The following is a 14,573-nucleotide window of genomic DNA, read 5'->3' on the forward strand; positions in this document are numbered from 1 at the left end:
ATAGTGGAAATCTCAAGTGGGTTGCTTGAGTACTGGATGTAGGCACGGGAAGTGGCCGAACCGGTATAAAATTGTGTTTGCATTCTCTCTTCCCTTATCTTATTTGTTTTGTTGCAATCAATTGTGTCTTGCATGTTTAAAGAACATTGTTAAATTGATTGTTGTTGCTTCTTCTGCATTCTAAGCCTATCCCTCTTAAGATTATTGAGGCCACAAGGTCCAACAAGTGGTATCAGAGCAGGATTCTTGTATAAAGTTTAGAAACTTCAAGAATAGATATGGTCTCATATATCTTATGCTCAATGGTGAGGGTTATCACTATTGGAAAACTCGAATGCAGATCCTTATTGAAACCATAGATTTAAATATATGGGAAGCCATTGAAGTTGATTTCTTTATTCCTACAATGGTAGAGAGAAATGCAACTATATAAAAAAAACTAGAGAAGAAAGAAGACGATGATGAAAGAAGAAAGAAGAAGATTCCTCTTTAGCCCCAAAATGCTAAGTGCGATCAACTTGGGCACATGAGATTCAATTGTCCTGTGTTTAAAAGAAGAATGGAAAAATCCGACAAGATGAATTTCAAAGAGAAGAAAGAAAAGAAAGGATACATCACTTGGGAAGATAATGTCATAAATTATTCAAGTGATTCAGAGTAGAAAATCATAAGTCTGGGTATCATGATGAAAGACTATGAAAACAGAGAAGAGAAAAATCGATACATTGATAGCAATTTCTCCAAACCCATGGCATGCATCAAAGTTTATTCATATTTCTCCCCAAAATAAAGTGGATATGTGATTTATGAAGACAACAAACAAAGGCCATATTTCTCCCCAAGAAAAAGTGAATCTCAAGAAAAGTAAATATGCGATCTATCATCATTTTATTAGAATCTCGTGTATGAAATGGCTCGCGGGAGAGGGCGTCCAAAGAAGAAGGTTCCGTCTCCGATGCTTGCGAATGTTTTGAAGCAGAGTGGAAGAACAAATGATTCAGAGAGAAGCCCAACGATTGAGCATGAAGTTGAATCGAATGCGACGGTGGAAGAGGAAAAAATCCCAACCCTAGATGTTATTGAGGATGATCCGGTGGTAAATCAGAAGATTGTTGAGGAACCGAAGAAATTATGGGTAGATGTAATCAGTGGAAACAGAATCCCGTCCAATGGAGCTGCCATTGAGTATTTTGCCCCGAAGGTAGTGGAAGGTGAAATAGAAGTGGAGATTGAAGAAGAAGACATCCTATCTGAGCTCAAATACTGGGAAACGACTTTGATAATGTATGTTTTGGGTAGGGAGTTGAGCATGAACGCGGTTAAACAGTATATGATGAAGTTTTGGAGTTTTGTTCAACTGCCAGAGATGTACTATCATGAAGATGGGTATTTTATGTTGAAATTTCAAACGCACAAAGATAAGGACATGGTCTTGATGAAGGGCCCTTATACCATTCAGAATATGCCAATGGTGCTAAAAGACTGGAACCCTGAGTTTGATTTCAAAAGAGATATGCTGCGCACATTGCCGGTTTGGGTGAAACTTCCCAATCTTCCTCTATATCTATGGGGTACCAAAAGTCTTGGAAAAATTGGGAGTGCTCTTGGTAACCCTCTATTTACAGACGAATGTACGGCAAACAAATTGCGAGTTTCATACGCCCGAATCTTGGTAGAGATAGATGTAACACAAAAGCAAAGGGAGAATATCACGATAAGAGACAAGGAAGGGAACAAAATCACACAGCCAGTTGAGTTCGAATGGAAGCCTAAGTTCTGTGAACTGTGTCAGAAGGCCGGACATCAGTGCAAGGAGAAACCTAATAAACAATGGCGTGAGAAACCAAAATCTGAAGTGATAGTCAAGAATGCCAAACAAAAGACGGTAGAGAGAGCCAGGAATAACCCCGGTGAACCAGAATCATCATCTTGGACAAATGTTAAAAGCAGCAGTAGGAATAAAGGAAAAATGGAAGAAACTATCCATGAAGTTAGGTGTCAAAATGGTTTTGATGTTTTCAAGATTGGGGGTCTTGAAGACATTCTCAACACGGGAACATGATTATTTCATGGAATGTAAGGGGGATAAATAATTCAGGTAAGTGTAATGAGGTTAGCTCCCGCCTCAATAGAATTCACCCTGATATTGTTATCTTAGTTGAAACTCGTGTTAAACCGCACAAAGCTGCGGAAGTTAGGAATAAGTTTAGGCGTATGTGGTCTTTTAAGGATAATTATGCAGACCATAATAATGGGCGAATTTGGGTGATGTGGAAAGAGGCCAAATTCAATCTGCAGGTGGTCAAAAGCTCTTCCCAGTTTTTGCATTGTTGTGTTACCCATTTGAATGGAGACATGTATATGTATCTGACTGCAATTTATGCAATGAACACCTTGGAGCAAAGGAAAAATCTGTGGCATGATATAGAGGGTCTGCATGCCAGTGTCTCAGGTCCTTGGGCTCTCATGGGGGATTTTAACATCGTACTTCATGCTCAAGATAGAATAGGGGGAAACATGGTCATAGAAAATGAATACAGGGATTTGGAGAAAATGCTTGAAGTAACGGATCTTCATGAAAAAGATAGTAGTGGGGGCTATTATACTTGGACAAATAACCAAGCTAATGGTGTGATATACTCTCGTATAGACCATGTCCTTGGCAACTTAAGCTGGCTGCAGCAGCACGTAGACTTCAATCTTCAAATTATGAATTCTGGGGTGTCAGACCATTCCCTCCTCTGCTTGCGCAAACAGGAAGACAGACGTCCCAGTAGAACTCCCTTCAAGTTCCAAAATGTGGTCACTAATGTCTTAGGTTTTCAAGAATCTGTGAGAGATAACTGGAATAATCCTATTACGGGCGCTACTACTATGTGCAGACTTTGGAAAAAGCTTAAACGACTCCAACCCGTTGTCAAGTCCTTGAGCAGAACCTTCCAAGGCATTTCAAGAGAGCTGATCAAAGCCAGAGATCAACTCAATGTTGTGCAGCAGGAGCTTCTAACGGATCGTTTTAATATGCAGGTTATTGAGAATGTGAAAAGATGCCCGATACAAGTTCTGAATCTGAGCAACCTTGAGGAGCAGCTTCTCAAGCAGAAATCGAAAGTTGAGTGGCTTAAACTAGGAGACGGGAACAATGCTTATTTTCATGCGTCTTTAAAATCGAAAAGTAGGAAAACTCAAATTCTATCGCTTGTTACTGAGAATGGTGATACGATTTTTGAGCAGGAGAAAATAGAAGATGAGATTGTTAATTTTTACAGGAAGCTAGTTGGCACGAGGAGCTGTCAGTTAAATAGTATTGATCTTGTAGCTATGAGGCAAGGCAAGCAACTGACTAGTGATCAAAGGGCCTCTTTGACAGCGCCTATAACTGAAGAAGAAATTGTTAACAGTCTCAAAGGCATAAGTGATATTTCTGCACCGGGGATAGATGGGTACAATGCGAAATATTTCAAAGCGACATGGAACATAACGAAGGTTGACGTCATTTCGGCGGTGAAGGAATTTTTTGAGGAATGTCTAATCTACAAAGCAGTTAATTGTTCCTTAATCACTCTAATTCCTAAATCGGACAATGCCAATATGGTGAAAGATTTTCGCCCCATCTCTTGCTGTACTGTTGTTTACAAAATCATATCGAGGATAATGTCTACGCGGCTGGGGAAAGTGTTGAGCTCAGTTCTGCATCAGAGTCAAGCAGCGTTTATACCGGGTCAGCATATTCATGACCATATATTGTTGGCTTATGAGCTGATCAAAGGTTACAACACCAAGGGAGGAACTCCGAGATGCATGCTCCAAATGGACTTACAAAAAGCGTACGACTCCGTGGAATGGTCGGCGTTAGAAGCCATTTTAAATGAATTAAGCATCCCTCACATGTTCATTAAGTGGATTATGATTACGGTGACTACTGTGTCGTATAGATACCAAGTGAATGGTGCGCTTTCTAATATTGTGCAAGCTAAGAGAGGGCTCAGGCAAGGGGACCCCCTTTCCCCCTTGCTCTTTGTGATCGTTATGGAATATCTCTACCGTGTTCTGCAGAAGTTGAAGCAGGTTCCGAACTTCAATTTTCATCCGAAGTGCGAAAAGTTAGCCATAATCAACCTTAGCTTTGCCGACGATCTGCTTATGTTTACAAGAGGAGATCCCATGTCTGTAAGATTGGCGATGAATGCTTTTAATGATTTCTCAGCAGCCACTGGTTTAAGGGTTAACCCATCCAAATGTAACATTTATTTTGGAAATGTTGCGGATGAGGTGAAGAAAGAGATTCAGGCCAATGTGAACTACAATGAAGGCACCATTCCATTTCGTTATCTGGGCATCCCTTTATCAAACAAAAGGCTTTCTGTTGCGCATTGCCTGCTCATAGCGGATAAAATTACGGCGAGAATCAAACATTGGAATGCGCGGCTTCTGAGTTTTGCGGGCAGGGCGCAATTGATTAACAGTGTTCTTTTTGCAGTTTCGAATTTCTGGCTGCAATGCATACCGCTACCCAAGGAAGTTATCAAGAGGATTAATGCAATATGTCGCTCGTTCCTGTGGTCGGGTGGAGATAAGCTTACGCGTAAATCCCCCATATCTTGGAAGCGAGTCTGTACACCGACGAAGCAAGGAGGTCTGAATATTATTTCTATTGAGGAATGGAACAAAGCTAATCTCATCAAGTTATTGTGGAATCTAAATGGTAAAACCGATAGTTTGTGGATAAAATGGGTTCACTGTTATTTCTTAAAGAAATGGAGTATCATGAATGTCCCTATGAAGACTAACACTTCCTGGATTTTGAAAGCAGTTTTATCTCAAAGACAAGAAGTGTGTATCAATCCAATTTGGCAAAGTATGTTGCAGGGACAAAATTATCAAACAGGCAGAATGTACAAGTCTCTAATTCATCAGTTCCAAGAGGTTAAATGGAGATACTTATTCAAAGGTAACATGGCCTGTCCGAGAGCCCGCTTTATCCTTTGGATGGCTTGTCATGAGAGAATGGCAACTAAAGATAGATTAATGCGATTTGGAATGCTCAATGATGATACTTGCTGTTACTGTAAAGAAAAAGAGACCATTCAACATATTTTCTTCCAATGTAATGTGTTGAGTCAATTTTGGAAACACACCCTTAAATGGCTAGAGGTTCCACATTCTCCGGGTGGTTGGAATGAGGAGTTGGATTGGATTATTAAGAAGTGCAAGAGTAAGGGGAGCAAAGCGAAGATCATAAAATGTGCGTTCACGGAAGCGGTTTATGAAACCTGGATGTTCAGAAACAACAAGTGTTTTGGTCTGGATACTACTAGTAGTAATGTAGGCACTAGAATCACCGACACCATTGTTCACAGATGTTGGTTGAATCCTAAGCTTAGGAATCATTTGGGTAGGCTTATGATCCCTTAGGTGGTGTTTGTTTTGTTCTTTTGTCTGCTTGGGTTTTTGATCTGCTGGATCCGTGGGGGTCGCATTGTGTTGATCTGTTTTTTTGGTAATGAATATATTCTTCTTTTCCAAAAAAAAATATGCGATCTATGGAGACAACGAAAAAAGGCCACTTGATCAACAAGTCCAACAAGTGATATCAAATGATACCAATAGGTCACTTGTCTTTGATTAATTACTTTTGATGCTTGTTTGCTACTTGAGTTTAGATTGTTCTTGATGACTGTGATTAAATTTGATTGATTGTGTTTGATGATTGATTGATTGTATTTTTTATTGATGTGTTTGTTTTTGCTTGATTGATATTCAATGTTTGTTAGTTTGATTGATTGATTATATTTTATATTTGATTAATTGTGTTTGATGATTGTTTTTTTGATTGAGTTTTGTGATTATTTTGATAATTGTTTTTGATTGTGTTTTGATGATTGCTTTTGATTGTGTGTTTGATTGTATTTGATTATTGTCTTTGATGTTTGTTCCTGATTGAGTTTTTGATTGTTTTTAAAGAATTATTAAACTTTTCAAATTAATTTGATATTTTAAGAAAACTATTTCAAATTTAGAAAAGGAAATTTTGAATTTGAAATTTGAAATTTGAATTTGAAAATTGAAATTTGAAAAGTTAAATGTGAAAATTGAAAATTGCAAATTGAAATTTGAAATTAAAATTTTGGAAGTTGGAAGTAGAAGTTATTGGAAGTTGAAAGTTAAAAATGGAAGTTGGAAGTTGGAAGTGGAAGTTACTGGAAGTTGGAAGTTGGAAATGAAAGTTTCTGGAAGTTGAAGTTGGAAATTGGAAGTTGGAATTTGAAAATTTAAAATTTAAAAATTTAAAATTTAAAATTTAAAATTTGAAATTTGAAAATTGAAATTTGTAATTTGAAATTTGAAATTTGAAATTTTTTTAATAGAAATTATTGTGCATAGTTAGTTGATTGTAAATTTAATTAATTTGATTTGAAATGTTTGATGATTGATTGTATTTGATTGTGTTTGATTGATGTGTTATTGTACTTGTTTTTGCTTGATTAATATTGAATGTTTTAATGCCTTTCGGTATCACTTGATTCTCATACATTGCAATCAACAAGATAAAAGATAAAATATATGTATGTAATTAACAAGTGGTAACATCTTTCTCCTCCCTATTCATGATTTGTTTTTGATGTTGACAAAGGGGGAGAGAAAGATAAAAGATAAAATAGTAAGAAAAATTATCTATTCTTTATGAGACAATTTTTTTACATATGAAAAATATGAAATCTTCATCTGCCTCATATAAGCAATCATTGCGAAACCAAGGGGGAGTAAACTATATGCAAATAGATATTTTTTCTTTGTTGTTGCTCCTAACCTACAGGTGGTTGTCATCATCAAAAAGGGGGAGAATGTAAATCATGAAGATTTTGATGATGTCAAGAAGAATTAAGAATTTGCTTGAGAAGGGAGGAGAATGTAAATCATGCAAGCTTTGATGGTGTTGAGAAGAAATCACATGTTTGTCATCATCAAAAAGGGGGAGAATGTGAATGTATGTATACATGATTTTGATGATGTCAAAAGAAGAATCAAACAAGGCTCATTTTGCTTCAAGATTAATACAAGATTGTTTCAACAAACAAAGCCTTGATTCAAGATTTCTTCAAGATCAAGCCTTACCTCACAATGAAAGGTTTCAAGTCATTCAAGGCACATGTAATCGATTACCAATACATGTAATCGATTACCAATGGTTTGAAAGTGTGAATCGATTACACATCATATGTAATCGATTATCAGAGACTCTGAACGTTGGGAATTCAAATTTTAAATGAAGGGTCACATCTGTTCAAGAAAAACAACTGTGTAATCAATTACACTAATTCTGTAATCGATTACCAGAGAGGATTTTCAAGGAATATCGCCAACAGTCACATCTTATCATTTGGATTTTGAATGGCCATCAAAGGCCTATATATATGTGTGACTTGGGACAAAATTGAAGAGAGAGTTTTGCTTGGCAAAAATGTCTTATCCTCTCAAAAGACAAAGAGAGAGATTCCAAAAGAACTTCATTGTCAAATGTTCTCTCAAAAGAAATCCTTGGCCAAACACTTGCAAAATCTATAAGGATTCCTACATGATCTTTATTGTAATATTCTTCTCTTGAAGAGAGAATTTTTTCTTCCATTCTTTTTATTCAATGAGATTGGTTAAGAGACTGTGAGTCTCTTGTTGTAAAGGATTCCTGAACACAAGGGATGGGTTGTCCCTGTGTGGTTCAGACTTTGTAATGGATTTTACAAAGATAGTGGAAATTTCAAGTGGGTTGCTTGAGTACTGGATGTAGGCACGGGAAGTGGCCGAACCAGTATAAAATTGTGTTTGCATTCTCTCCTCCCTTATCTTATTTGTTTTGTTGCAATCAATTGTGTCTTGCATGTTTAAAGAACATTGTTAAATTGATTGTTGTTGCTTCTTCTGCATTCTAAGCCTATCCCTCTTAAGATTATTGAGGCCACAAGGTCCAACAACAAAAACATACTTGCATAAACCCATTATGTGACACAAAAAAGGACTCATTATCAATTATGAGCTACAATACAAGGCATGCATTTAGACCTACAAAATCATGAACCTCTTATGAAAAAGGATGATCAACAAGACCAAAACAATTGACAAAAATAAAAAATACCAAATAGAAAAAAAATCAGAGGTAGAGAAGGAAATCCACTCTATAACGGTGGGATGTTCTAAAACAAAGAAAGGAATTTTGCCAATTTTGTAATTGAAGTCAGGAATCTCTATCCACGTGCAATCATTGTAATTCATCAAAGTGAGGTCACCTTAATCAAAAGGAATAATCGACCCAGCAAAATCAACCCCATGGCCAAACACCCCAAAACAAGGGCTTGTAATTGGAATCGAATTTGGCAGATTTGGGTTTGCATCTGGACGAAGATGATGGTTTACGGGGTGGATTTAACTGCTGGTGGTGATGTCAGAGGTGGGTGTTTGCAGAGGAGGTTCAGAATGGAGCACGAGAAACATGTACAAAGGGAAGCATCGGAGGGAGTCAAGATAGCGGAAGGATCGATCCAAGGGACAAAAGCCGTGGTTGTGGCGTCGAAGAGCGACGACGTCGCCGTTGTGAGCTAGTGGAAGTCAAGGTGAGACAAGATCGGAGGAAGGAGCACGATGTGGGAGAAGAACAAGTGAAGATTAAAGGAAGAAGCACGAACCAATGAAGAACGAGTGTGAAAGAAGAGAAAGGGAAGGAAACATAGAGTTACACATGTCCAATTTTATGGGGACAAACACCAGACACATAGATTTGGAGTCGGACAACCCTGACTCCAAGCCAAAAAATAACACATTGTAATTTTTCAGGGATGAAAAACAAATGAAAAATTTTACAGAATGAAAAACGAACTTCACCAATTTTATAGGACAAAAAACATATTATTGAAACTAGTCACACAAATGCACATTTTTTGATAAAAAAAAAAAACACAAATGTTTTATTTTTATATATTTTTGTAACCACCATAATTGATATTTCTAGATTCAGCCTTGAGATATTTCTACAAATTTCAATTATTTAGACCGACTACTAGACTAATTAATTGAGACCGAAACTTAATCATCTAAGTGTACTCGATAGGGTACATTACAAGAAGAACAATTACTCATGTCATAAGATAACTTTTGATCTTATTCATTATTTGATAAACAAATTACAAACCAAGAGTAATAATATAAAATTTATTAAGGTAGATGTTTGGGACACTACGCTCCCTTATGAACTGCAAGTGCAGGAACAAACCTAGATCTACTTGAAAAAATGGCGAGTCAGTTATCATTTTCATCTTCATGTGTGTAACTCGCCATTATAGACTCATCCTCAACACTTATTTCTTGTATTACGCCCACTGAAAATAGAGGAAGATAATTGTCAATTACGGCAATTTGCTGATTTCATTCACGAAATTTGATGATATAATAACAGTATACATGAGTGGCCTTTCGGGAATTGATTCTAATAAAATAATTTAAATTATAAAAGTCTTGGAAGGAAGCAAATGCAAGTTATTATTCTTTCAGATTGCTAGCATTTTGGCGTTATGTGAATTTTATTTAAGCGGTGCTGCAACTGTTTCAGTGATATATCCAGTATGAAAGAGGAATTGAATTATACATGTTTGTTAGAAAAAATAGAGTGGGGAGAGAGAAAGGATGTAGTGGATATTTTTTTGTATTTTCAATCTTTTATACTGGAAACAAAAATTGTCCCTTAATTTAGTGGGTAACAAAATTTATATATTGATGTTGTGGTGTGTTACTTTATGTTGTCACGTGACTTTTTTTAAAATAAACAGAAAACAAATATTTTTTTAATATAGTGTCCCTTATATTTTATCAAATTAAACATATCCTTAAAGTTTTTTTTTTTATCATTTCTCATGTATTTTGCGGGGGATATTAAACTGTTTTTCAGGTGAGGATAAGTTTGTGCTTATATACATGGTTACAATTGAAATTATAACTAGTTTTTAATAGAAAAGAATCATAAACTTCATTATCCATGTACTAACCAAAACGAGTAAAAATTCCCCAATATGAAGATAACGAAGTAACATAATTGACACAAGTAGTAATGAAATGTGTTTTTTAATTAAATAGTTGATGATTTCAATTCTAATTAATCATTCCGTAGGAAATAAGTTGGGAGTATTTAACGTCTGTCCAACAACTTTATGTAACACCATGGTTTAAAAAAAAGGAAAAAAAAAAAAAAAAAGCAACAACCAAAATTTCATTCGGTTGTCTGTTGTCACCACTACGCAACATACAGCATCACCCGCAGCCAAAGCTGCCTCGGCTAAATAGAGGCGAGAAGTTGAAAAAGTTTAAAGGGGAATAAAGAATATTGGAAACACTTTTTCTTTTTAAATAATCTTTTATTCTTTTTCCTACACTAATATTAACATTTTTCAGCGTCGTCAAAATTGATTGGGAGATCGGACTGAAGAAGGTCATATAATATAACTGATTCAACTATAAATAATAAAAAATAAAAATAAAAAACATATTGGTAGGGGCATGTTAGCATTTTTATAATCTTTTCAATTTATTTCTCACTTATTTTTCTATAATCAAACAACTTATTTTTCAATTATTTTTCCTCTATTTTCATCCACTATATTTCTCACTTCACAATTAAATAGAACATTAAAGAATAAAACAAATAATCGAATTTGTTGAAGCAGTTTAAATAAATTGATGATTTAGCATGCTTCTAATAGAATTGTTGTGGTATGAAAATTTCTGAAATATTTTAAGGAATAATATGAATTTTCTAATACATGTATGATTAGGGAAAATAATGAGTAGGATATTATACTATCCATTCTCCTATTCGAATTTTAAAAAAATATTTGTATCTAGTCTCATATCCAAATAGATAATAATTTTAATATTCATTCTGCTATCTACACTTACCTCGTAGTCCATACTTTAGGTATAAAGTTAATAAATCAATAAAAATATATTAATTAAAAAATTATTACAAGTAAATTTAAAATTTATTCTAATCCAAACATAACATTAAAAATATCTACACATAGTATCAAAAGAAGGAGACATCACATTGATTTGTCTAAACTCTAAACTTAAAGTTATAAATAAACATCATTCCAATAAAGCATCTAACATTACTAAGATAAGTTATTAAGTAAGTAGAAATTTACACTATTAATTTAAAACACCAAACAACATAAAATATTAATTCATAATTTAAAGTGAATCTTAAAAAGAATTTGTCAATAAATTTAATATAATATATATATATATATATATTGAATTAGGTTTTACTACTACTTTATTTATTAGATTGTTACGGTTAATTATAAAATTATACAATATAATTATTTTTTTATAAAAGAATATATATAATATAAATTATTTAGTCCAATAAACAAGTAATTACTCTTTTAATTTGAAAATATTTTTGTATATACATGTAGGGGCAGGATTCATTGTGTGTGATACTACTGTCATTTTCTATTTTAAAATCCTCCAAACTTGAATTCAATTTGGTACTACAAATTACCTGTCGGCAGAGAATCCATGCCATACCCACCCCACACCAAAATTTTGACCCACACCACTGCATTTGTCATATATATATATCCCTCCCTCACCCTTGTTTGGAGACAACAAAAGAACACACATTACTAGAAAGTTAGAAAACATGGCAGCGGTGGCCGGAGCATCTTCGTCCGTGATTAAGGTGGCTGCACTTTCCGGATCTTTAAGGAAAGGCTCTTACAACAGAGCCCTCATTCGTTCTGGTAGGTTCCTACTACACACTCTAAGACAAAGTCACTTTTATTTTTCCATTTTGTTATTTATTTATTTGTTTGTTTGTTTTGATTTTAATTTATTTTGGGTTGACTTTGATATTGATAGCTATTGAGCTAAGCCAAGGTAGAGTTGAAGGCCTTCAAATCGAGTACGTTGATATTTCGCCTTTGCCCCTTCTCAACACCGATCTTGAGGTGAATGGGACCTACCCCCCACAAGTTGAAGCCTTTCGCCAGAAGATTCTCGCAGCTGATAGTATCCTCTTTGCTTCCCCTGAGTACAATTACTCTGTCGCAAGTATGCTGGCTCCACTATCTGTTTCTTGTTTTCTTTTTTAATTTGTTGATATCTTTGGAAATAGGACATTAACTACTGATATAGTCAAAATAATACATATTTTTTGTCTTAATTTTCTGGTTTATTAAAGGGGAAAAATCTCCTGTGTTCGATCGCTAAGTAAAATTTGGTAAAAAATTATTTTCACCAAAAATAAACTTGAATGGTACTCGAATGATTCAAAGTTGGAAGTCAAAATAATGTATAGAAGTTGAAATAATTCTTATACTATGATTTAATGTGTCTTTGGTTTACCGTTGAGATACTCTCAAACAACCGGTGAATTAAAAGTTCTGAATTCGTATTTCTCAAAAGATGTGTATATGAAGGTGTGTTTGTTCAACCTTAACTTTTGGAGTTGGAGTAACCACAAATTAAACTCAAATTTCTTAGTTGATACTAGGGTTTATTTTAACCGATGTTGTTGAGTCACATGCTATGAGATTGTTATGAAATTACTTATAAACTAGACAAATACTCGCGCGTTGCGCGGGTTTATAAATGATTAAAGAAATATTTAAATAAATTATTTATTTGATTAATCAAATTTAAAAATATAATTGTTAATGATATTTTATATCATTTTTTGTTAAAGGAGATAAAAAATTACATATAAATTAAGATATTTTTTATTTATCAATATATTTATAAGGGAATATTTCAAAATTAGAGGTTGACCATTCAACTAAAATTGATTAATATGAAGATAAAAGTAAGTGTTGTGTATAAATTTTAAAAGAATAATATAAGAATAAAGTGAAATTGACATAATAAAACAACCAAAAAAATATATTTAATGAAAGAAAAATAATCAATCATAATGGTAAAACACATAAAAATGATGTGAATAAAACACCAAAAATTGTTCATCTAAATAGACTTTTTGTATTTATTTGCTTTTGTTAGTGACCTATTGTTGAATTTTGTCTTCTTTGGTGTGTTCCTTTTTAAATTTTTTATGAAATTGAATAAATTTTATTTGATAATGAAGATGCATCTTTTACTTCTAAGATGTTTGTAGCTTTGAACTTTTACTTATGACACATATTAGGGTTTATTTTAACGGTTCTTGTTGAGTCTATTGAATCACATGCTATGAGACTGTTATAAAATTACTTATAAATGTCTAATCCTGCAAATTTTACTCTTGAAACCTTCTATGTGCAGAAGGTTGTGTATTGAAGATCTGACATGGATTAATAATGTAAAACCAAATAGTATGTATAAGTGGGAGATTATTCATCTGTAAACTAATTTTTGAGAGTGAGTTAGACTCAAATCTAAATTACAGGAGAATCCATTTTTTTCATGGATTTGCAACCTATGCTATTGTTGAATAGTATGGCATGATTACAAAAAGAAGTAAATGATTATTTAATCAATGTTAATTCATGGATCTAATGATTAATTATCATGAGCCTTGATTGTGAAAAAAATTGTGTCCTTCAATATGATGATACCTTAATAATAACAGATAGAATATCAAACTAAAATGCATATTTTTCATTTATTGAAGGTCCTTTAAAGAATGCACTTGACTGGGCATCAAGGGCACCAAATGTTTGGGCTGGTAAACCTGCTGCCATAGTGAGTGCTGGAGGAGGCTTTGGTGGTGGAAGATCACAATATCATCTACGCCAAATTGGAGTATTCTTGGATCTTCATTTCATCAACAAACCTGAATTCTTCCTCAATGCATTCCAGCCACCTGCAAAGTTTAACAATGATGGTGACTTGATTGATGAAGATGCCAAGAATAGGTTGAAGGATGTCCTTCTGTCCTTGAAGGAATTTACCCTTAGACTTCAAGGAAAAAATTGAAACATTTCTGATTCCCAAAAATTGTTAAAATAAGCTTTGGATTTTGGTCCATTCCTTTTAGGAATAATAGTGTGATCTGGACTGTCTCTGACTGCATGACAACAGTATTATGCAGAAACAAGAGAACGTGTATTTGTTTTTACATTTGAAATTTTTTGTTATGTATTGTCGTGTCTTGGTTTGTTTTGTTTACTTTTGGCAATTGAGTAAAGTCCACATGGTTTAATTTGTGTTTAAGGATCATTACAAATGTCTTCAACAATCACGTGAAAATGATTAAATTAGCCCACCTGCATTTGTCATTAATGTTTCTAATTGAAGAAAAACTTGAATAATTGAGAATATCTAAATTCTCATTCTTATCTTCACACATATAAAGCTAAAAGCTAATACGGGTTAACACAAACCCTTAACGATTCAAAACAAATTTTCACCTTTATGGATGTGGGTTCTAATTTTCTTTTTGCCACTTTTCCTGCTAGGTGGACAACTTTCTTGAGGAAGATCTTTTAGTGCCTATGGACTAATGAAGTAGCAATAATAGGGTGAAATTGTTTGTGGTTCGGGCATGTACAAAAATTTTCTAGGTAGCCCTCTGCTGGTAGTTCCAACTT

The 14,573-nt window shown here is 34.2% G+C and overlaps 2 protein-coding genes across 2 annotated transcripts; both read left to right on the forward strand.

Annotated features, from left to right (window-relative positions):
- Window positions 1–910: 910 nt before the first annotated feature.
- LOC114373003 lies at window positions 911–2,062 on the forward strand. The gene has a single exon (XM_028330564.1). The coding sequence runs from the start codon at window positions 911–913 to the stop codon at window positions 2,060–2,062; it is 1,152 nt and encodes a 383-aa protein (XP_028186365.1).
- Window positions 2,063–11,532: 9,470 nt separating this feature from the next.
- On the forward strand, window positions 11,533–14,196 carry LOC114374143 (NADPH:quinone oxidoreductase-like). The gene is made up of 3 exons (XM_028331747.1): window positions 11,533–11,789; window positions 11,908–12,099; window positions 13,655–14,196. Exons 1-3 carry the CDS (start codon window positions 11,690–11,692, stop codon window positions 13,957–13,959), a joined length of 597 nt encoding a protein of 198 aa, XP_028187548.1. The 5' UTR covers window positions 11,533–11,689; the 3' UTR covers window positions 13,960–14,196.
- The last annotated feature ends 377 nt before the right edge of the window (window positions 14,197–14,573 follow it).

This window comes from Glycine soja, chromosome 11 (assembly GCF_004193775.1).
Source record: "Glycine soja cultivar W05 chromosome 11, ASM419377v2, whole genome shotgun sequence".
NCBI classification, from domain to species: domain Eukaryota; kingdom Viridiplantae; phylum Streptophyta; class Magnoliopsida; order Fabales; family Fabaceae; genus Glycine; species Glycine soja.